This window comes from Ovis aries, chromosome 4 (assembly GCF_016772045.2).
Source record: "Ovis aries strain OAR_USU_Benz2616 breed Rambouillet chromosome 4, ARS-UI_Ramb_v3.0, whole genome shotgun sequence".
Taxonomy (NCBI): domain Eukaryota; kingdom Metazoa; phylum Chordata; class Mammalia; order Artiodactyla; family Bovidae; genus Ovis; species Ovis aries.
Window position 1 is genome coordinate 50,483,878 of NC_056057.1, and position 24,254 is coordinate 50,508,131.

Genomic DNA, 24,254 nt, shown 5'->3' on the forward strand with positions numbered 1-24,254 from the left:
CATTTACATGTTAACAGCACACTGACAAGATTGAAAAACCTAGAGATAAAGCAAAGGGTTAGAACATAGACTGGTGGGAAAATAAAATTTTTCTAAACTTGATTAGCCCAAACAAAGGGCCATATATATATATATATATATATATACACTCAAAACTTAAAGTGGCTGAAGAACTGTCTGGCTTCATTTTACTGAGAGTAATGGAATAGAGGAAGATGGGCTTATATTAACTAATAGTAGGGAAAGCAGATTGAAAAACCCCCAGGTTTTTAAATATGATGGGTGGTTGTCTTGAGAAGGGGGATTGGCAGCAAGTAAGAGAAGCATCCTATTTCAGAGTTTTAAGTTTTTAGAATAGAGCACTAAATACCATCTGAGTAATTATTTTTTTAATGAATGTCTTTAATATTTGGTAGGCTCTAAGGGTATTCTGTGTGTAAGTTTCCCATGCATTCTGCATAAAACAGATTGTCTAGCTGTAAGAGCTCTATTGTTGCTGTTTAGTTGCTAAATCATGTCTGACTCATTTGCAACCCCATAGACTGTAGCCCACCAGGCTCTTCTGTCCATGGGATTTTCTAGGTAAGAATACTGGAGGGAGTTGCCATTTCATTCTCCAGAGGATATTCCTGACCCAGGAATTGAACCCGTTTCCTGCATTGGTAGGTGGATTCTTTACCACTGAGCCATCTGGGAAGTAAGAGCTCTATCAAGTTCATCTAAAATTAGGTATTAGAAGCAGACAATTTAATTCATTGCTTTCCAGTGGTTTTTAAAACTAGTAAAGTTTTTGTGAATGATCACCTCATAAATCTAGTCTTAAGTATGTAGTTGCTTTGGGGTTGTAAAAGCTTGCTCTGCCCATCCTGTCTCTCCATATGGAGATGCTCTAAAACTGAATATTAATTAATAGTATGTTTCATACCAAATAGAATCTTATTCCTTGAAGGAAATGGAAACTCTTACTATCTTTCGTAAGGCTTTTTGTGGGGATGCAAATGAAAGGGGGTTTAATGTTTGTTTTCAGGCTCCTTTTTTCCCCTAGAAAACAAGACTTTTAGCATCTGTGCTAGGGGAGTAGTTCAGATTTATTAAAGGACTCCTTTGATGTTCAGCTGTAAGAATTTTTATAGGTAACTGTCAGATGTGCTTCTTTTCTGACAAATGTGTGTGTGAGTGTTTTCTCCCATACAGTCTCTTACCGAAGTGAGCAGGTTCTGGGTTCCCTGGATGTCTTCATCTGCTTGTTTAATTGCCTTCTCTGCTGCAATCTGGGCCTTTTCTGCTTCTTCCAGAGCTTCCCTTACCATGTCTGCAGTAACTTTAACATCTGTTGCACTTTTGCTGAGTAAAAAGAACAGGGTGATAACATGTGAACAAGAAAAAAGTACTTGGTCTTCTTTTAAAGACCAGCTTTCCTGAAGTGATGCAGAGAGACTCCCACCGGTCACTCATTGAGAAATTTCACTGATGAAAGAAAAGATGCTAGATACACAAAATGAGCTCCGCTAAATGGCATATAATATTGTGTTCAGATACCTGGCTTTTTGAGCTTCTTCTAACAACATCTCAGCTCTGGCAATGTCAGCCGCACTTTGCTGTAGAATAACCTCTACTTGAGAAAGGCTTTCAACTCGTTCACGAATATCTTCTGTCAAGTTCTGTAACTGCTGTGGAGTGCTAGGCATTTCCATTTTCAAGACTTCGTTAGCAACTGCTTCAATGCTGTCTAGATCAGCACTATCTTCTGTTAAAAGTAAAAAGCAAAGATGGTTCACTCTTTCAACCATATCGGTCATCTACTACTGTGTGTTCAGCCTGGTAGGGTTATACCAAGCAGAGGTACTTCCTATTTAAGGGTTTTGAATTTGAGTTGGGGAGATGAGACCTACACACAGGAAAAGTAATCCTGTCAACTCCAGTAGTAGACAATGCGTACTACTGGAGTTGGTGACAAGCTGGGGTTGTCAGGGAAGACTCTGGAGGGTGTTGAAAGATGAGAGGGTTTGAGAGAAGAAAGAACATCTCTGGATGGAGAGACAGGATGGGCAGAGCATGTTATGTGGAAGTTGAGTGAAGTGAACGGTTCAGATTGTAGAAAACTCTACAGGCAAAGGTAAAAAGCTGGAACTTGATCCTAAAAGGCAATGAAAACTTTTTCAGTTGAAAGACTACTACTGCTGTAAACGCAGACGTGAGTGTTGAAATCCCTAATAAATTATCTGGATTCAGGAAATTACAGAATCCAGGCAGAGAAGCAAGAGAGTCAATATAGTTGTCTTTAAGGAGTTTCAAATGTCAAGTGTGAAAAGACATGAAAAAATACCAGAGTTTAAATTCTAAGTATGTCATTGATTTTTAAGCTTTTTTTTTTTAACTGAATATTAAAATTATAAAGCCCAGGGAAATACACAATTGAATGATGACCATCACAGAATATTCCATAAGATATTCTTAGCAAATACTGTTGGCTCCTTAACTTACTAAGTTATTCTCCCTTTTTCCTTACTAACAGAATACTGATTTTGTTCAGGTACCAACCTGTAAGTTAATGTAAGGTTATCAGCTCAGAGTTAAATACTGATTAGCCTACCAATTACAGTAGTCCCATTACTGTAAGGAATTACTTTATCAGTGACATCTATACATGTGATACTCATTTCTGGCCAATAAGATTTATGGAAATGACTTTTCGAAGACTTCTGGGAAAGATTTCCTCTATTTAAAAATGATACAATAAAGTGGAGCTTTGGCAGCCACCTTGTAATGAGGAGGAGCAAGCCAGAGAAGAGTTGATATTCTTAATTAAAATGACAGCAGAAAGATGAGAAATGCATGGATTGCAGAATCATGGAGCTACTACTGAACTTTATGTATTAGACATCTCTGTTTTGATTACGTCCATTTCAGTTGAGAGTTTTAACTTGTGACCACAACCATCTTCACTCATGGCACTCAAACTGTGACCAGCAACATTTATGAGCTGGACCACAAATCCTGCAGATTTTCTATTTCTGTACAGAATGCTTAAGGTATAGAGCTATCCAACCATAAATAAAATATCCTGAAAACAATAGGATTACAAAGCTTTGGGGACAATGCCAAAAAAAATCCTTATAATTAAGGTTCTAATGATATTACATGTATTCTCTAACACAAGTTCCAAATTCAGTTCTCATAGTACATATTTGACTTCTTGACTTTCTACTTGGGTATCACATCAAGTATGTCTTATATCTACATAATTAGAGATTACTTATATGCAGCTGAGAAATCTGTATGCAGGTCAGGAAGCAACAGTTAGAACTGGACATGGAACAACAGACTGGTTCCAAATAGGAAAAGGAGTACGTCAAGGCTGTATATTGTCACCCTGCTTATTTAACTTATATGCAGAGTACATCATGAGAAACTCTGGGCTGGAAAAAGCACAAGTTGGAATCACGATTGCCGGGAGAAATATCAATAACCTCAAATATGCAGGTGACACCACCCTTATGGCAGAAAGTGAAGAGGAACTATAAAGCCTCTTGATGAATGTCAAAGTGGAGAGTGAAACAGTTGGCTTAAAGCTCAACATTCAGAAAACGAAGATCATGGCATCCTGTCCCATCACTTCATGGAAAATAGATGAGGAAACAGTGTCAGACTTTATTTTTTGGGGGCTCCAAAATCACTGCAGATGATGATTACAGCCATGAAATTAAAAGACACTTACTCCTTATAAGGAAAGTTATGACCAACCTAGATAGCATATTAAAAAGCTATTACTTTTAGCTTATTATTAGCATATTAAAGAGACATTACTTTGCCAACAAAGGTGCATCTAGTTAAGGCTATGATTTTTCCATTGGTCAGAATTGATGCTTTTGAACTGTGGTGTTGGAGAAGACTCTTGAGAGTCCCTTAGACTGCAAGGAGATCCAACCAGTCCATTCTGAAGGAGATCAACCCTGGGATTTATTCGGAAGGAATGATGCTAAAGCTGAAACTCCAATTCCTTGGCCACCTCATGTGAAGAATTGACTCATTGGAAAAGACTGATGCTGGGAGGGATTGGGGGCAGGGGGAGAAGGGGACGACAGAGGATGAGATGGCTGGATGGCATCACCGACTCGATGGACATGAGTTTGAGTAAACTCTGGGAGTTGGTGATGGACAGGGAGGCCTGGTGTGCTGCGATTCATGGGGTCGCAAAGAGTCGGACACGACTGAGTGACTGAACTAAACTGAACTGAACTGATTCTTTCTTCTCAAATTAATTTTTTTAATAGTTGAGGTGTTACTTAAAATTTCTACTACTACTTGTTGCCACTTTTTCTACAACACTTCTTAGTGTTGTTTGCCATATATTAGATATAAATAAATTATCATTCTCTGAGTGCCAAAGAATTGATGCTTTTGAACTGTGATGTTGGAGAAGACTCTTGAGAGTCCCTTGGACTGCAAGGAGATCCAACCAATCCATTCTGAAGGAGATCAGCCCTGGGATTTCTTTGGAAGGAATGATGCTAAAGCTGAAACTCCAGTACTTTGGCCACCTCATGCAAAGAGTTGACTCATTGGAAAAGACTGATGCTGGGAGGGATTGGGGGCAGGAGGAGAAGGGGACGACCGAGGGTGAGATGGCTGGATGGCATCACTGACTCGATGGCCATGAGTCTGAGTGAACTCCAGGAGTTGGTGATGGACAGGGAGGCCTGGCGTGCTACAATTCATGGGGTCGCAAAGAGATGGACACGACTGAGCGACTGAACTGAACATAAACATTAAGTATTTCTTAATATGGAAATACTTTAAAATTTGCAAGTATTTTATCCCCTGTAAGAAGCTGATTTTATCAAAACTGCAGATTTGAATTATGGCCTCTCCAACACTCTTAAAGATTTGTTTTATATTCCAAGATAGGAAGAACTGTCTAAAAGTAAAATGAAAAAATTCCTTACGGGTCAAAAAGTTCCTGATTTGCTTGATCAGATTTCTCAGATCCTCATTGCTCCTGTCCACTTTTTCTTTGGTAGCATTGGTTTTCAGCAGAACATCTTGAGCATTCTGTTTTGCCTCATCAGCCCTCAGTTTTGCTTCAGAGACCTATATATGGGGAATAAAATACCCATGGAACAATGTCACTCAAACCGACGAGAATACTATAGATGGTCCAGAAAATGATGAAAAACTTAAGTATTTGGAATCATGGGTTTTAGAAATGTCTCGCATTCAACCATACTACTGTGTAGACAGAGTAATCAGTATATCAATTCCTATATGGTGGTCTTAACATAGCTAGGGCTAGCATATACAATTTTCCCCCCCGTTTTTTGACCTGTAAGATGTTCTTTAGTCTTTTTCTCAGGTTCCAACATACATACTTCAGTTAACATGGTGTTAATAATGTCACTTCAGAAGAATAAAAGCTTAATTGAAATAAAAGCTGGATGTATGCATAACCCTGGACCCATGGTTATTAACATGGATATTTCAAATTATCATAATGAGAAATAAGCAAATTCTTAGCCCACCTATGAATAAAACCTCATCTCCCTGATCTCACAAAAACTTTCGCCTTTTCTTAGTCAGCATTGGAGATTGATTTCTCCCTCTTAGGTCCTCCATAACTGAAAGCCAACAAAAATAGGCCATCCTCTGAATTACCATCTTGGAGAGCTGTTCCACCTCAGCCAGGGCACTCAGGACATCTCGGTCAAAGTCCATTGCTTTCTGCCAGGCGCCGTGTGCAACAGTGACCAGCCCACCACAGCCAGGCCCGCCACACTTCTTTTCCCCTTCGTCAGTTCTGCAGTTTGGGCCGCCACATTCAGTCTCGGAACAGGAGGCCCCTGGAGGCGTTCCACACGTCTGCAACAACGCCAACCAACAAGCACGGTGCAGAGTGAGTCCAAGGTAGCCAACAGCTGTGCAGGGCCTGGGTGGCCCAAGAGAGTGTGTAGGTGGTCCTCAGCAAGGGTGCTTGGAAAAGTTTAGGATAGAGAGGAGCAAAGAGCTTAGGGATAAGCCAGCTTGCTTCCTTCCAAGGAAAGAGTGATTTAACCCTGCATCAGTGCTTTCAGTACCTTCTGCCCTAATACCATACATAGGGGCTCTGCTCCATCCAGTTGAAGTCTGCTGATAAGAAAGCCAAAGAATGCATCTCCTGTCTCCTAACTGGTTGAATTTACTGAAAGAAAAAATGGGATTGAGAACCTTCTTTAGACCTAGTAGCCTGTTAACTGTTCTGGTAAAAAGGGTGATATAAAAGACCCATAATCAGGCCTTTTAGTAACTTTATGTCTAGTTAGGAAGACAAGGTAACTCTAGGGAAAACAGCCAAAAATAGGTCAGATCAAGTAAGGAAAGCAGATGGAGATTACTGAGGATTGTAGCTGGGGAAGGAGAGTAGGTTGGTTGGACTTTCAGCAGAAGTGGGGAACATTCCACATTAGAGAGGAAGAGAGAAAATAAAGGTGGGTATAAGTTTTCCAAATAACCCCCAAAGCCCCTGCCAGACTCCTGCTTTCTCACCTGCCAGAAACTACCAAAGGCTTGGTTGTAGAATATGTATGGCAAATTGATAAATTACAGGTTTGCTATATGACAGAAAAGGCTGAGCAGGAAGACAAACTGTGTTTAGAGCTATTTTGTGGAAAATGCTCATGTTGAAAAGAGCGAAAAACTATAGTGAAAAAATAAAACACTCCCAAACAAAGCATGCTAGTACTTTTAAGAAGAGTAGTTTTTGCAAAATACAGTCTACACTGTAACTTAATAGTTCTGTGATAATTATGCTATTATCTCTCAATACTCTTTCATGTATCATTTATAACACATAAAAATCTTCAGAAAATAAAAGTGTATTCTGCATGCTATACAAGAGCACAAGCCTTAATCAAGAAGGCTTAAGACCTCAGGGATACTTTCTAAAAACATTCTAACACCCTAGAAGATCTGTTTTATTTCATCAGCCTGGCAGGCCTGGAAGAAAACATCATCAGTCTAACTAAATACACACAAAGACAGAACCGAAGGTCCTGGAAAAACAAAGGAGCAAAAATCTTTCTACACAAAAAGTGGTGGTGTACAACCTAAAAAGGGAGTTCTCACAAGATTATTAACAGGCACATACAATGAGAGATGGGAAGAAGGTGGCAAGTTTCTGGGCCACTCACCTGATGGAAAGCAGGCACAGGCAGGGCTCCCATTCTTAACAGCCGGAGGAACCTGCCCGCAGGCCACCTATTCCCAAGGTGCCCCTGCTGCAAAGCAGACATACTCTAGCATACTTAGCTGCTTTTCATTTTAGTTTGGAGAAACTTGTGATGACTAGCTTTAATTAGGATTTATAAGGAAGGAGTCAATATTGAAGAAAGACTGAGAGAACTGGCGTTTCATGCCTGTGTATGGCAGCTTTGTCTCATGTTAGGTGCAAGTACATATTGCTCTAGGCCTCTGTTTCTATATTAAACAAATGGTAAGAGGTCTCCTAACTTTCCATTAGATGCTATCAAGTTTCCTAAGGTAATGAAAACAGTCTTGTAGGCATCAATTAACTTTGTCATAATAGAGCACAGTGTTGTTGTCTGTTTCAGGAAGGGAGGACTGTCACTAAGACAAAATTGTAATGAAGTCTGAACTCCCAGCCTCCCATGAATTCACTTTACCCCTTCTTGTACTGATCCTCTAGTTCTAAAGCCAAGAGAGCAGAAGCCTTATAAAGGTATATAAACAACACCCTGCAGCTTCTCTCAGATAAAGTATTCTGTGAAAAATAGTAAGGGAGCAAGAGGAAGAAAAACTTGGTTTGGATTTTTTTTTTTTTTTTGGCTTTCTACCTGATTTCCATTAAACTCACCACTCAATTTCATTTCACTCCAGAGTTATTTTTTAAAAGCTTCTGGGAAATAAATTTACTTTCTAGGCTGGTCTCAGGTTACTCTTGACAAGGTAAAGTTACTAGGACAAAGGAACATTTTAACTAATAACCTATCCATCAAAAAAAATTCTTTAGCTTCCTTTATTTTTTTTTAGGAAGTCTCTCTCAGAATGATTCTGAATTGCTTCACTGGGATGCAATTTGCACTTCAAGTCAGAACAAAGTTTTAAAAAAAATGTCCACAGTATAAAAAGAATCCCATTTAGATAAGAAGTGAGTCAGTTCAGCAGCATGGGAGAGTAGTCCTGATTCTTTGGTTGTACCACAGAGAAATTGCTGTGAGAGAGGAAGGCGGAAACTCACATGCTGCTGTTTTTAATCTGGCTTGGTCACAGATACCCCAGACTGGGCCAGAGACCGGTTTCCCTCCTGCTGACTCATCTGCAAAGTGGACAGTGTTAAAGCAGGGCATTTTTTTCTCTTGTAACATGGCAGCCTGGGGGCCAAACTTTCAAACCTTACCATTTCAGCAGCAGCTGAAAGGTCAAGACTTTGTAGTTTGCCTGCCAGTTCATCCAGAAGGCGGGCCTGCTCCTCTTGTTTCTCTCTGAACTGTGACTCTTGCTCCAACATCAGATCTTCCACTCTGTCTCTATTGAGGGCAGACTGCTCCACCGTGCTGTTGGAATTTGTGGTGGAGGCATTCACACGCTCCTCGGCCTCTAGAGACATCTGGAAATACTTGGTAATGCTGTCCAAGGCTCCTAGAGCATGAGATGAAATTGCCCACAGTTAATCCCCTTGTACCCAATCTCCCTAAACTGACCATATGGTTTTGTTTTAAAATTCAAAGAATAAAAAGCTTAAAGAAATACAACTTTCTTCTCATGAACAATGAATATGCTTTGTTCCACTGGCACCTAACTGTGGCTCTGGAGGATGCCAAACATCTGGATTAAAAAATTAAGTCAGTCATGAAGATTTTGTTCCTACACAGGCAAGCATCCAGTTCTTTCTAAATAGCTGGTGTGAGACAACTTGTAGATTACATGCCCAGATGAGTTTTCCCTTTTCTCATTTAACTGTTTATATCCACTCAAATGGCTAATGTTATATACATAAAACAGCCTGACATGTTTTGGCTTTAAAGGAACTAGCTAAAAAAAACAAGCAATCATGCATAAAACAGGATGCAGAGAGTGAACTGACATGTTTTACTTTCTTTTGCTTTGGGGGGAGAGGGTCCTATATAATATGGCCTACAATATCAATAAATGATTTGCAAATGTGATTTCCTGGTCAAGTAACATTCTTGAATATAAAATGATTTGCAGAAGTACCAACTTGATTTCTTAACTTTTTATAAGAGCCCCTTTTCAGGTCATATGAAGGAGGTAACCCACTAAATGGGATGCCATTCTAACACAAAGACCATTGCCCACTCCATGCGATCCCTTCTGTGCCCCACATCCCGCACTGATAAAATGAAGACTTTAATCCTCCTTTGTGCCAGAGACTCAATGAGGAAAAGCTTTAAAATTTATTACAAAGCACTTACTTTTCTTCTGAAAGTGCTCCATTAAAAGGTTAGACAGAGTAAAATCCATTGTCCAGGATTAAGTGTCTGCATTAAAAAAAATGCTCACCCCGAATATCTGAATTTTTGATAAATTCCAACTGTTCAGCAAGCTCTTTCACTGTGTTATCTAGACTTTCTGCTTCTGCCTGTAGAGTGTCTAGTTGTTTGGCTGTGCTGTTATTTTGCATAGCTGTGTCAGACAAATCCACTTCTACTTGTGCCATCTTCTCTGTGACATCTTTAGTTAGTTTCCTGTAAAGAGAAGGGTAAATGAACTTAAGGGCAAGAAACTCAAGGGAAAATGTGAAGTCTCATTTCTACATTTTCCATTAATACTGTATCCATTAGTCTGTAATTCCAAACCAATTCAGTAGTTTGTAACAGTTCATCTTCAAGTACTGGTTTTAATCTTATCATTAAGAGATTACGTTAAATCGAATGATTTTTATTTCTTCAATGCTTTGAAGGAAAACACAGCAGTTCCACTCAGCTGTGTTGTGACAGATGGGCTATTTGAGGGGTTCTGAATATCTGATGTAACATGAGCACAGATCCAGAGCGTGCGTCCTACTCTGTAACATAAGCAGCTGCAAGCCCATACAATTCCACAAACTCAAAAGACACAAGTGACTCCCGTGTAGAATTATGGCTCCCAGCCACCTGCCAAAAACACTCCTATCTGAACCTCAAGGATCTCCTTCAAGATGAGACATGCAGAAAGAAAGCCCCATGGCCATCAGGAAGACAGTGGAAACAAGGCAAAGAAGCTTTTCATGCACACCCCCCTTCAGACAAAGTCCCATCAAAGGAGCCACCTTCCACCAACAAAGCAACCCTTTCATTCTTCCTGAGAAAGCAAGCAGCATCACTGAGGATGGAATATGATAACCATTTAGTTTGCACAATATTTCATTTGGAATGCAAACCCAACTGCCTTTGTTCTGTATCTTCCTGTCTCCAAAGCTGTACTTTAGGCATCTATTTGTAAATTACTCGCATATAGTGTGCATGTGTGTACATATCACAAAGAAAGTACAAATCACGAAGACCTCAGCTCTGGGTATCACCTAATGGAGTGTAATTGTCTTCTCAGGGATATAATCCTATAAAAAAACTGGGAAAATGTAGAGATGCTGAAAGGTTGGGGGCCATTCGAAAAATGATATTTAAGGCTGAGATAATACCATGACCCAACTCAAAGGAAAAGTGCTTAAAAGGGTTTGTGGGTTAAATTACATTTTGTGAACCTGATGGCTTTTTTTCCTGACCTGAGGCTAGTTTTTTTTTTTTTCCAGTGCTTTGCTTTTATTAATCTATTGATTCCCAGAAGGCTTTCATTTCTCCTCAGGTCTCATACAATGTTGTAATTAATTAAAAAAAAAAAAAATCAAACCTTACATTGTAGATTTTTAAATAATACCACTCGGGATCCTAAAACATGCATCCTTGGATACTGTGTTGAAAATAGATAAATGAAATTAGTTTTCCTGAGATGATTACAATCTGTGTGATTAGATTCAGAGTGAAGGTAGAATCAGAGTTGTTGGTGGAATGTAACTGCTCTTCTGGCAGGCTCCCGAAGGATACCAGAGTTTTTTGTTCTCCCTTAAGGTGCATGACACCAAGTCCAAGAAATCATTTCTCAAGTGGGGTTGCATTCAGACCAGGGCCTTTTAAGGCTTGTTATCGCTACATGTAAGAAGGCTGAGCTGTACTGTGGTCTTTTTTTAATGAGGTAAAATTCCTCATTAAATGCATTATCGCCTCACATCAGACATCTCCTAACACCCTGATCAACCACATGATCTTAGGCACAAGATCTGAGGCTTAAAGTCAAGGGACCAGTTACTTTAAATGTAGAAGTTGTAGGAAGGACTTCCTACAAGGTACTTGAGCTAATGTCAGCTGTTAGCTTCCTGCTTCTCATACACAGTTTGGAGATGAATGAAAAGTCCATCTGACTTCTTAGAGATGCTGATTAAAGTCTCACCACACAAAATTGCTCCTATAGTTCTGGCATGATGTACTACTGCCTGAATGTATAGGATGTAGCCATGAACTCCCCCCGCCCACGCCCCGCCTGCTCCTGGCAAATGGGGAGTCTATAATAAAAACTCAGTAGTGTTTGGAGAAGCACAGTGCTCCATATCCTCTCCTGTTTTGTCGTTTAGCCTAGATCTTATTTTGCTGTTTTGGGGGTCCTTTCTGGCAAAGGGAGTTGGAATGTTTGAGAACAGGAAAGACAACTGGGAGAAATGGGAGAAAAATAATCTCATGAAAGTTCAGCATCACTCAGCTCAATTCTCCCTGCTTTCACTGGCAAAATACACACTCTCCAACCAGAGATATGAGTACCCAGAGAAAGACTAAGAAGAGGAATTTTCATCACAGGGAATCTGTTAAAATTGGACGAATGAAGCGTGGCTCTAGTGGACCAATAGCTGAGCAGTAGAAATAACCTAGAAATAGGAGTCTTACTTGTGGTAATGGAATTTCCCTGGAAGTAGCAAAACATATGACAACAACTTATATTTATAATGTTTTCTGCAATTACATTACCATTTCATAGATCAATCCTTTTGTTACTCTGTAAGGGAAAAGTAAAAGAGTATCCTCCCCACCACGGCAGGCGAGAAGGGAAGCCTGGAAGCGTGTGAGTCATTTTAGTTCACAAGCCTAGCCAAGTAACCCAGTTGTGACTGTTATAGATCCTTTGTCTCTGGATCCAGAACTTCTGGTGCCCAAGAATTATTGTTTGCAGAGAAAAGTGCTGAATATAACGTGCACACATTCTGCAGGGCAGTCCCCGCCACTCTGGGTCCACTCGCCCCCAAGCCCAGAGCAGTGACTGCCAGAAAATGAATGCCCAGCATCTATTTTCCCCACAGCACTGACCACCCCTCCTGATGGAAGCACCACGCTGTTGATTCACCAATTTGAAACAACTCTGTGAGCTGTTACTCTGGCTTATCAGCTACTTACTCTGCTTCCTCAAAGAGATTCCCGATGTTCTTCAGTGGCTCGGCAGCTGGGCTCTGGGCCAGGATGTCTCTGATCTCGTTGACTTTCTTCTCCACCGAGTCCACAGTCTCCCGGTAAGGCCCAATCACACCACTGATCTTCAAGGCCTTGGCTTTCTCCAGGAACTTCTGGGTCCTGTTGGTCAACTCAGCGATGATCACGTCCCAAAGAGCAAAGCACTGGTGGCAGGGTGTGCAGTCGGGGAAGACGCCCGAGTAGCCCCGGGTGCACTTGTCACAGCGTGGACCCTCCACACCCTCCACACACACACACTGGCCAGTGGACTGGTCACACTGCGGTGTCTCGATGCCCCTGGGGTCGCAGTCACAGGCTAGAAGGGAGACAGCAATGCTGGCTGAGCCACTAGGCAGTTAGAACCCTCAGCCACTTGTTACAGCAGGAAGGTCTGTAAATGGCCTACGACAGTTCACCAATGACCCTCACAGAGACTATAGCCGCTCCCCCCACAACATGCGGTACCTCAACCCTGGCTAACGGCTGCTTAACAATTATAGTGATAAGAAATGTTTCTTTAACTGAACACCATTGTGCGTCATTGTACCTGCCTCTGTACAACTGGTTTATATGCATTGTCTCACTTAATCTTCACAATAACCCTATGGGATCCAAGTATTACAATCATCAGTTTTATAGATGTGAAAACTGAGGTCTAGAGAGATTACATGACTGCCAAGTCTTGCAGCAAGGGAGCAGCCAAGCCAGGAGTCTAACTCAGCACTTTGCAGCTCCAGGTCTGTGCCTTTAAGCTCTGTCTTGCCTCTGCTCCCCTTTCTTTGACCTGTCTGTAGATCCTGTCAGGATAGGACAGGGTCAGGTGACACCCTGAAGATGTGAGGCCTCCAGCCTAAGATAGAGCAGTGAGGAGCAAGCAACCATCCCTCCACCTGGTCACAGAACAGTGAATGGTTGATGAAATGCAATAAGGTTGATAAAGAGAAAACTAAACGAGAAAGAAGTCTCAGGAATTCTGTCTGGTTAAAAGGCTTTCAATTAAGAATCATCTAGCTTGTGGGTGCCTGCCATTGTGATAACCACCCCCAGCACTGAGAGCACAGGCTCATAAAACATCTGAAGTGCAAAGGCCTCGGGAGCCATTCAGTCCCAGCCTCTCACTGGCCCAGCAGGGTTGGCATCTGAGGCAGAACCAAATGGTGCAAGGGGGAAATCTGTGTTCTTGGTCAGTGGACTGTGGCTGAGATTACTTACCACGATGCCTGTGCCACTGAACCCCGGCTCAGAGTCCCAAAGCTTGGTTGACTAACTTGGTTTTCTATCAACACTTGACATTTTTATTTGTTCAGTGCTTGAATAACAAAAAGCCTGCAGGTGGCACTAGGGGTAAAGAAACTGTCTGCTAATGCAGGAAACGTAAGAGACTCGGGTTTGACCCATGGGTCGTGAAGATCCCTTGGAGAAGGAAATGGCAACCTACTCCAGTATCCTTGCCTGGAAAATACCATGGACAGAGGAGCCTGGCGGACCTCAGTCTATGGATCGCAAAGAGTTGGACACAACTGAGCATGCACACACACACACCCCCCTTATCCCTGGCCTTAAACGCCTTCTGGGAAACCGTGGGGATAAAAAGAAAAACAAAGATCCTACTTCCCTAAGTAGACTGTGGACTCCGAGGGCAGAGGTACACCTTTAACCAGCTTCCCATTCTCAGCTCTGTGCACAGGGTTAACTCTCAAACTGGAATTCAACTGTCTTTGCCAAACGAGGCTCTACCCTCACTTTTGATACAGGCACACAAGAGACATCAACACACCCCCTATAAAACAAAATAATCTTCCTAGGACTCAATGTTAATTGTGGCAAAGCACAGCGATGTTCACCGCAGCACTACTATATATAAAATGGATAACCAACAAGGACCTACTATATAGCACGGGGAACCATGCAATATTTTGTAATAATGCATAGTAGGAAATATACATATAACTGAAAATACTCATGTAACTGAGTCACTGTGCTGTACACCTGAAACTAATACAACATTGGGAAATCAACTATATTTCAATTAAAAATAAAAAAATCCTTCCTGAGTCAATAGTATTGTCTCCACAAGACTTTCTAATGAAACATTTTCCAGAAACAGTTTCATGGATGGTCCTGGAAACAAAATACTCCACTTTCCAAAGCCAGAAAGCTGTGTGTTTGTGGGCTGGACCATTCACCTGACTCTCCTCACACCCTCCTTTGTATTGTTGCTTTAGCTTTCCCTGGCCTCTATTTGCAAACTACAATCCACGATCTCAAGCACCAAGTTTGAGTAGAACGGTGTTGCAATAAAACTCAGGCTGCCTGCTGGTGAATCCTGCCTTCCCACCAGTACGATCCTAGGTGGGACAAAAACTGAGTCAAGCTTTCCATGTCTATAAGGGATAATGCCCACTCCAGTACTCTTGCCTGGAAAATCCCATGGACAGAGAAGCCTGGTAGGCTGCAGTCCATGGGGTCGCTTAGAAGTCAGACTGAGCGACTTCGTTTTCACTTTTCACTTTCCTGCACTGGAGAAGGAAATGGCAACCCTCTCCAGCGTTCTTGCCTGGAGAATCCCAGAGTTGGGGGAGCCTGGTGGGCTGCCGTCTGTGGGGTTGCACAGAGTCGGACACGACTGAAGCGACTTAGCAGCAGCAGCAGCAAGGGATAATGACTATACCTAGCCACTCTTAGGATTGCTTTCAGGATGGAATAAGAGTTCTGTGATCAAGTAGGTTTGGAAAATTCTACATTCTCCTTTTGAAAATTCAAAACAAATAGCATGTTAAAAACTCAGAAGAGTTCTGCATTAAAAACCTTGTTCCACATTTTTTTTTTTTTAACCCAGTCATATCCCAAACTCTTTATACTGTGGGATCTTTTTCTAGTGGAATACCTAATGACCCCCACCACCACCCCCACTCCCCCCGAAGAAAAAGAAAGGGAAAGACTTGGGAAAACCACTGCCTCCATCAGTTTCTACAATCAAAGAGACTGGGAAGAACTCGGCTAATGCTTGGATCTGAAGCTCTATGTTGTTTAGCCTTCAGGAACGGATTTCCATATCATCTCATAGAATTTAGTCATTTTCCAGAAAGCTGTAAGTTACCTAGGTCATCTAAGTCCTAGCCTCTCAAACTCCAGCAGGCATCAGAATCATGTACAGGGCTCATTTAACACATTCCCCCCATTTCTCCCCACAGATCTGGAATCAGTGGGGCCTGAGAATTTATATTTCTAGTAGTTGCCAGGAGATGCAGATATTGAGGGTCACTGCACCCCATTTTGAGAAGTACTGACCATGTTATCTTCCCAGCTGTTCACCTTCCTTTTGCATGTTACGTGTATGTGTGTGTGTCGTGGTGGGGGGAGTGGAGCAGTCATGACCTTCAAGTTCACCAATGTAAGCTGATGAATGCACCTAAGGACTTGTGTAAGTAGAGGGCCTTTGTGATGCCATTTGAAATGAATGAGGCTGTCAGTTGCTACTGTCCTGCAGGCCCCAGTGGGGAGCCCTGTGTTGGGCCTCACCTGGCCCAGCAGATTTGTCCTACATTTTTTTTTTTTGGCCGCACTATAGGATGTAGGATCTTAGTTCCCTGACCAGAGATTGAACCCATGGCCCCTGCACTGGAAGCAGAGAATCTTAACCACTAGACCACGAGGGAAGCCCCAGATCTGCCCTGCTTTACTGTTGTGCTTAGGCTGGGGTAAACAGAGCCAGATGGCACAAATGCTTTCAGTTTGCTTAGAAAATCTTTCTTTCCTGAAGATAATGCAAAGGTATAGTCCGAAAGAGGTTTTCACCGAATTCATGCTGGGGGCAAGGGATGTGTGCATATATTGAGCTTATTTTTAACTTCTCTAACAATCGTTCATTTATGTCATTGGAATAGGCCTGTGTTGCTCTCATTCTGTCATAGCCTCTTTGAGGGGGAAAATATTGGTCCCAAACTGTGGGATTTAAAAGGCAAGTGGCCTCTCATTAAGACTTTCCTTGTCTTTCACACAGCTACTGTTTTCTGATAAGGAGAATACCTAGCTATGACTTTCCAGAAGCTAAGTCTTTCCAGAAGCATATTGCTAATGAGACAACAGCAGAAAGCCTAGAACTATGCCCTCCAACAAGTCACTTCAACAGAAAGGTTAGCAATGGAAGGCATATTTGGCAAATGATTACATAATGTGAAAAAAGCGGTCACGTTCTTTTCCCAAAATCTACCTAATTCTCATCCCAGCTGATCTCTGGACCCTGCCCCTCAAGACCAGTGTCCCAGAGGGTGGGCAGAGCTCTGGCACCTCCAGAGACCAGGACCCGTTTGCCGACCACATTCCTTTCCTCCATTTGAAAAGCAGAGTCAAATTTCATAGATGGCTGGATTGCAGTTTCATCACTGAAAAAGTCTGACTACCTAAAAACGCATCAGGTTTTCATTTCAAACTGAAGCTGGTAAACTGGTAAAGCTCCAGTGGGCATGTGCTTCCTTCTTTTATTAAGCTTCCAGAACTGCTTCTCTGATGGGGTCACCTTGGAGGCAAGTACTAAAAGGCCCAAACTTATGACCTTGTAAAAAATACCCCCTAAGAGTATTTTCCTTTCTGCTTCAGCAGAAAGGTTGGTTCTCACCTGACAGTTTAAAACTTTACAGACAGTAAAGCTGTGAAGGAGACTCTCCAACCTCACATTCACTGGGACTGGGAAAATTTATCAAGTAATTGTACTGGTTGTCTCCGACAGAGCCAATGTGTTTTCTCCTCTCTTTAGAGGAAGGGACAGGAGTCCAGGAGACCTTCATGTGGCTTTAAAGAATGCCATTATTAGGTAAAGGACCAAAACCTCTCTCTTGGAAAGGAATATATATAGTGAAAGCTGTTGCCTAATTTTTAAGATGAACAAATCATGAAGATGAAGAACAGCATTTTAAAAATGAGACTGTCATCATTTTAATGAGCCATGAGAATTCCACCTTCCTATATAAATATATTCTTGGTTACGTGGGCAGTGGGTCATCTCTATTTTTACCAAGTTTTCTCCTCATTTAAAACAAGAAGTACAAACTATTAAGTGTAAAATAAGCTACAAGGAGGGATTCCCTGGTGGTCAGTGGTTAAGAATCCACCTTGCAATGCAGGGGACACGGGTTCAATCCCTGGTTGGGGAACTAAGTTTCCATATGTTGCAGGGCAACAGAGCCTGTGTGTTACACCTACTGAGCTGGAGCACTCTGGAACCCACGCGCCACAACTACAGAGCCTGAGCAACCAGAGGCCATGACACGCTGGAGGGCCCACATGCCACACGGACAAAGCCTGCCACCACTGAGACCCAACGCAGCCAAATAAATAAGTACGTGAAACAAGCTACAAGGATATATTGTACAACAGAGGGAATATAGCCACTATTAAAACAAAAGCTATAAATGGAGTATAACCTTTAAAAATTGTTAATCACTATACTGGACACCTGTAACTTATATACTATTGTACAGCAATGAGACCTCAACCAAAAAATTAATAAAAGATGATGTCTAAGAGGTAGGTAGATGAAAAATAGTGTACCCATTTTACAGACTCTGAGATCCGGAGGGAAATGTCAGCAAGGAAACAGCAGAATGGAAAACAGCCTACATGCTTCCTTCTTAGCAAGTGTCCTTTTCTGCTTCCTTCATATCCTTCTTGTCTGCAGACCTCCTCTGCCCACTGAAGAAAGTCCATCCTCAAGGGCTTTCCACCATCTGACGACACTCAATCTCCTCTGTCTCTCCATGAAGACAGTTCCCATGACACCTGCCGAGGGACTGCAGTCCCTACCCGGCTTCCCCCCCTGACGCCTAAGAGTTCAGCACCTCTCGTTTCCTGCCGTCCTGCCGCTTCACGTGCTGTTTCCCCCCAGAGCCTGCAAGGGGCCCTGATCAGGGAGCAGCTCTCCTCCACAGTGTCCACTCCCCACTGGGCACTCACTCAGGCTTGTGTTGGTCCCCACACTTTTCCTTTTGAAACTTGAAGCTGCCTGGGGACCAAGAGTGCTCTCCTCACATCAGAGGACAGGGTTTACTCATTTTTGTCATGAACCTGCCTCAATATATCCCCAGGGATGTGCTCTCACGCCGAAGGTTAATTCTTACTTTACTTCGGCATTTCTATTTTACTCGAAGGGAAACTTCAGTCCTTTCTAATCTCTGAAATGTGATTTTCTTTTTCTGTAAATTCTCTAACCTCCTCCAGTCCCATGTTTTTTTTTTTTTGCCTCAGTAGTATGATTTTAAATAGACGTTTCAAAAGTTTTGAAATGGAAGTTGGAGAATAAATAGGATTCACCTGCAGAAATGAGCTGGCTGTCTGGCCCAGGAGTTGGTAAGCGTTTTCTTTAAAAGGCTCCATCACAACTCAACACTGGCACTGCAGCAGAAAGGGAGCCCAGACAATATGGACACACTGGGGCATGACTGTGCTCCAGTCAAACTTCACTGAAGGGGGCTGTGAGCTGGATCTGGTACATGGCTATGGACAAGCCTTCCCTCAACTAACAAAAATATCTGCAATTCTCTAGTCAAATTAAATCTGACTTCCTGAGCCATCCTGGAAATAAAGCAAAAAGGTGGGTGATTAAAAAGGAATCCCAGCCTGAGAAAAGATGACAAGCATTAAAAAAAACAAATTATGTCTGAACAAAAATGTACTTCGATTTTCTACCAAAACTACTGGAAATGAGAAACAAGCAGGATGAAAAAACAGCCAGAGCCTCTCACCTATGGCCCCTACTTCCAATCAGCCTGGCCTTTCCCAAGAGCCAGAGGCCTTGCCTCTGCAACAGAAGATTCCTCCTGTGACCCTTTAACTCCTCAGGGCATGGGGCAGAGCTCTGCGCAGAGGTTTTTCTCGGGCACGTTCAGGACTGGGTGGGCGAGCTCCTCTCCATCCAGCACAGTGATGGGCTTGTTCAGACTCAGCACTGTGGGCCAAGAGCCCCAACCCGCCTGGACAATGGGAACATTCAACAATTCATGAGCTGGAGGCTCAGCTCATTTGTCTTTGACATAACTCCATTTTTTTCCATAAGGAGAATACTTAGCTATGACTTTAAGTCTTTCTATAAGCATATTGTTAGCGAGGTGGCTCCAGAAAGTCTGAACTCGTGCCTTGTTCAACCAAAAGAGTTGAAATTCACTCCTGGGCAGTGAGTGACTTAATTTGAGAAGACTGTTCACATTTTTATTCCCCACAGTTCAATCTAATTTCAGATAACAATTCCTACTGGTTGCTGGACCCTGTCCCTTCAATTTCTTGCCCTCCCATTTCTACTGGTGACTGTGTTCCTGAACTCGATCTGCTCCTGCATTCTTGTCCCTGCCCTCATCAGATTATTCTGGTCTTGCTCCAATGGCTATCCTGTGTGCACAGGGCCTATGGCTGGCCAGGACACCCCCACTGCTGGCTGCAGTCAATTCTTGCCCTTCCTAGGTGCCTTGTCAGTTATGAACTTTCTTCATGGGGTGTCAAAAGCATTTGGGTCTCCACAGTTTCTTATGTAACAGGCTGACCTTTCCTCTGCGTAAAACAAACAAAAGAAGTTGGCGAACATCAGTGCCATGGATTTCTCTCCTTGCAAAATTTCTAAAACATGATCTCACTTTTGACCTAAACAAGCTGATACTGTGCTTATAAGCCACAATTTCTCTGGCAGATTTAGAGGTGAAGGTTTAAAGATAAAAGGGTAAGGGGTAAAGTTCTGAGTGTTAAGTGAACAATTCTCTGATTGACTCTGACTCTGGGAAACAGGCTTTTCATGCTAACAAAGCTTAGATGGAGCAAAAGGTCAGAAAGCTTTGGCAGTCAAAAGCTATTTTGCCAATGACACATGCTGACAGAATCAGGCTATAAGCATGATAGAACCATTATCTGGAGAAAATCAAGCCCCTGGGGCAGTATAAGATTGAGAAATTTAACAAAATAGTGGTGAGAGTCCTGAAGAAACCAGATTTTAAGTAGGATTTTACTTGCAAGGGACTTCCTAGAGCAAGTGGTCCACTGAACGCCATGGACCTTCTAAAGGAAGTGAGAAAATCAGGTCCCATTAAGAACCAACGTCGGGGACTGAAGAATGATGTATATCTACATCAGTTCGGTTCAGTTCAGTCGCTCAGTCGTGTCCGATTCTTTGCGACCCCGTGAATCGCAGCACGCCAGGCCTCCCTGTCCATCACCAACTCCCGGAGTTCACTCAGATTCATGTCCATCAAGTCAGTGATGCCATCCAGCCATTTCATCCTCTGTCATCCCCTTCTCCTCCTGCCTCCAATCCCTCCCAGCATCAAAATCTTTTCCAATGAGTCAACTCTTCTACATAGCCCTCGTCATCTCCTCTGTGGAGCAAACAGTCATCTCATCTAAGATGCTGGCGCAGACCCTTCTGGCTATACAGCAAATGAAAGAAACAAATCACAGGCCATTGGTTCTGGCCATGTCTACTGCTTGAGTCTTTGGACTGTTAAGGAGCATGTGAGCTGACTCTGAAACAACATGGAGTTTCTAGATTTGTGACTTTCAACAGAAGATTCTGAATGAACTGCTAACCTGAAAATCTATATTATTTCTCACTACAGTTCAGTCTAAAAAAGAGATTTAAAAAAAAAATGTAGTGTCCAACAGGGACCCAGAATTTCATACGTATAATGAAGAAAATATATCAAAGAGCAAATACGAAAGTACAGAAGATATTTATCCATAGTTATAAACTTAAAACATAAGGAAGAAAACCCAAGTAGGAAAGTAAGACGAGGAAAACAGTATAGGAACAGTCTACTAAAATCTTCTCCAAGAATGCTTTTAGTTTAAGATCTGAAAAATAACCTGGCAGGTAAAACATTGCAACAGCATAAAAATTAAGCAATCCTTCTGATTCACATGACTGTAGCAATATCTGGTTCTTAAGAAAACATTAAGCTTTCCCTCAAAGTCCTAGTCACAAGCCTAAGGGAGAATGTGGGTTTTCGTCACATTTAACACATGTGGTGGTCCTGTCACCTGCTCCTTTGTTGCACACAAGGGTTCTAGGACGTTGCCCTCCGAGTTCCCACTGGTGGGGAGTGACAGTCGAGGGCTGTAACTGTCAGCACCATCTGTTTGTTTCACTGGGGTCAAACCATCTTACCAGAACATTTAGCTCTGCTTGTGCCGACAAGGAAGGTTACCCCAAAATACTATTTGGGGGGAATCAGTGTGCAGGACTTGACGCTGAGTATGAGCTCATTTTGCTTAAAAGCATTTTAAAAAGCCATTCTGATTACTCAGTCATAAAACAGAATGAAATAATGCCATATGCAGCAACATGGACAGACCCAGAGATGATCATACCAAGTCAGAGAAAGGCAAAGGCTCTATGAATCACTTACGTGTGGAATCTAAAAAACAGTACAAATGAATGTATTTACTGAACAGAAAAAGACCTGCAGACACAGAAAAGAAGCTTATGGTTATGAAAGGGAAAGGTGGCTGGGGAAGGGATAAATTATGAGGTTGGGATTAACACATACGCACCACTATATGTGAAACAGAAAAACGACAAAGACCTATGTACAGCACAGAACTATATTCGGTATCTTGTAATAACATCTAAGGGAGAAGAATCTGGGAAATACATGTATATAACTGACTCACTATGATGTACATCTGAAATATTGTCAATCAACTATGTGTTCATGGCTCTGTGTCCGACTCTTTGCAACCCCATGGTTGTGAAAGTGAGCTACATCAAGCAACTACCAGGCTCCTCTGTCCAAGGGATTCTCTAGGCAAGTATACTGGAGTAGGTTGCCATGCCCTGCTCCAGGGGATGCTCCCGACCCAGGGATGGAACCTGGGTCTCCTGCATTGCAGGCAGACGCTTTACCGTCTGAGTCACCAAGGAAATCAACTATGCTTCAATTTAAAAAAAAAGTAAAAACTAAAGCCATTCTGTGTGTCTGGGGTGTGTATGTATGCTTGTCTGTGCTGAGGCAGACAAACCTCTGCCCTGGGGAGCAAAGCCAGCCGTCAGCAGGTCCGCTTTTACCACCTCCATGTCTCCAGGGCTAGACAGGCTCCGGGGTTTGTGGTTGTCAGACAATGAGCTTGCACTTCTTTTGTAATCCAGCCTAGTTCTTATAGACAAGTTCATTTGTGCAGTACCGGACAGAAAGCTCCCACAAACACCTGGCCCATCTGTGCGCGAGTCCTGCGCCCACGCTCACCTCGGCACTCCACGCTGGGGTCCCCCCAGAAGAGCTCCTGGCACTCGCTGCAGGTGCGGCCTCCGAAGCCAGGCATGCAGTGGCACTGCCCTGTGAACTGAGGCCAAAGACAGATCAGCTGTCAGATCAGCTGCAAGGCCGGGAGACCTAACGGCCTGCCCGAGAAGACCTTGCACCCGACCTGACCGAGAACAGGGAACCTCACCCCGATCGCGGGTGCTAAGGGCCCCAGGCTGGCATCTCCTAACCGCTCCTCTGTAAGTGGGGCTGGGAAGGCCCAGAGCATGTTCCCTTTTGTGGACATGTTTCCTCACTCGCATCCTCATACGTCACTCGCAAGCCTGGACCACTTGTGGCTGTGTGTGACACACCGTTCTGTGTGTGTCAGGGAATAGGAGAACTTTCTACAATGTTGGCTATTGTGATGTGGCCCATTTCAGGCTGTGTGGCTAAGAAAAAAAAGTCTGATTCAGCAGCCAGGTATTGGAAAAAATGCACCCCCCTCCCGGCCCCCCAGTCCGTTTGAAAGCGAGCTGCCCGGCCCCTGCTCCCGCTGCTGGGGTCCTAGGCTGCTGTGCCCCAGTGGTATCCAGTGGGGACTCTATGCACATTACTTTACGTTGTCCCAGCCCACGGGGGCAAGTGAGGGCAGATATCCAGTCTGTGCTGTGTGGGCCAAGCTGTGTGTCCTGGTGCAAGGCTGTAACCACAAGGAGGGGTGCCTTTCTCTAACTGGGGCCCAGCCACCGAAGAGCTGTCATGTGGACCCAAAGTCCTCTTTCCTTATGCTATGATGGCTGCCCTGGGGGACAGTGCCTCACCTCATTACAGGACGGCCCGAAGGAATGAGCAGCATTGCAGCTGCAGGGGTCGCACCCCGTCCCACTGGCCAGTTGCCAGGTGTTGGGCGCACAGCGGTCACAGTTCTGGCCGATCACGTTCGGGAGGCAGAGGCACTGCCCGGTGGTTTTGTCGCACTGGCAATCAGAACCGTTACAGTGCTCTTGCACCGTGCCCAGGTAATTGCAGGCACACTCTGAAAAAGAACAACCTGGTCAGATGCACTTACAAAGGCCCACTCAGAAAATACACAGATAGTGCGGAAGTCAGCTACATCAAACAACGACCATTTCTCTCCCTAGATTTCAACCTGGGAATGCAAACAAGAAGAGAAAGGAATGGAGGGGATTAAAAAAAAAAATTCTAAACCTGTGGTTCTTCATCTTATGATGTTCCACACAGCTCTGACATTTCCCAGGCAGACATGCAAAATGGCTGGCATGTATTTTCAAAAATACTTGATTTAATAAGTGGCTGGTGAATCATTGTAAGATTGAGGATTTTACTGGAAATAAAAACCAGGCTGTGGGAGCAGAGATACCTAATGATTTCAAACTCTTGGCAGGAAACAGCAGTCACGGCTGTGTGAGCCATGGCAGGTACAGCCCTTTAAACTAGGAAGGCTTGAAGAAATCCAGCCCTGCTGCTCCTCAACATTCCGCACGTGTTTGTATCAACAAAGACAGGGCCTGGGGGCCGTGCAGGCACAGCA

General features: G+C 43.1%; 1 protein-coding gene across 3 annotated transcripts in view; it reads right to left on the reverse strand.

The window, feature by feature from the left end:
• Window positions 1–24,254, reverse strand: part of LAMB1 (laminin subunit beta 1) — a 77,000-nt gene that overhangs the window by 3,789 nt on the left and 48,957 nt on the right. For 2 of the 3 annotated variants that reach the window (XM_027968590.3, XM_042248535.2), the window contains exons 23-31: window positions 23,524–23,738; window positions 22,703–22,799; window positions 12,429–12,798; window positions 9,514–9,698; window positions 8,390–8,631; window positions 5,653–5,856; window positions 4,947–5,091; window positions 1,540–1,747; window positions 1,203–1,344 (exon numbers count right to left, since the gene is read on the reverse strand). In XM_027968590.3, the coding sequence (XP_027824391.2) occupies window positions 1,203–1,344; window positions 1,540–1,747; window positions 4,947–5,091; window positions 5,653–5,856; window positions 8,390–8,631; window positions 9,514–9,698; window positions 12,429–12,798; window positions 22,703–22,799; window positions 23,524–23,738 (1,808 nt within the window). Of the gene's footprint in view, window positions 1–1,202; window positions 1,345–1,539; window positions 4,169–4,700; window positions 5,092–5,652; window positions 5,857–8,389; window positions 8,632–9,513; window positions 9,699–12,428; window positions 12,799–22,702; window positions 22,800–23,523; window positions 23,739–24,254 lie in introns of those variants that run through there. The other variant, XM_060414679.1, reaches the window with a different exon arrangement.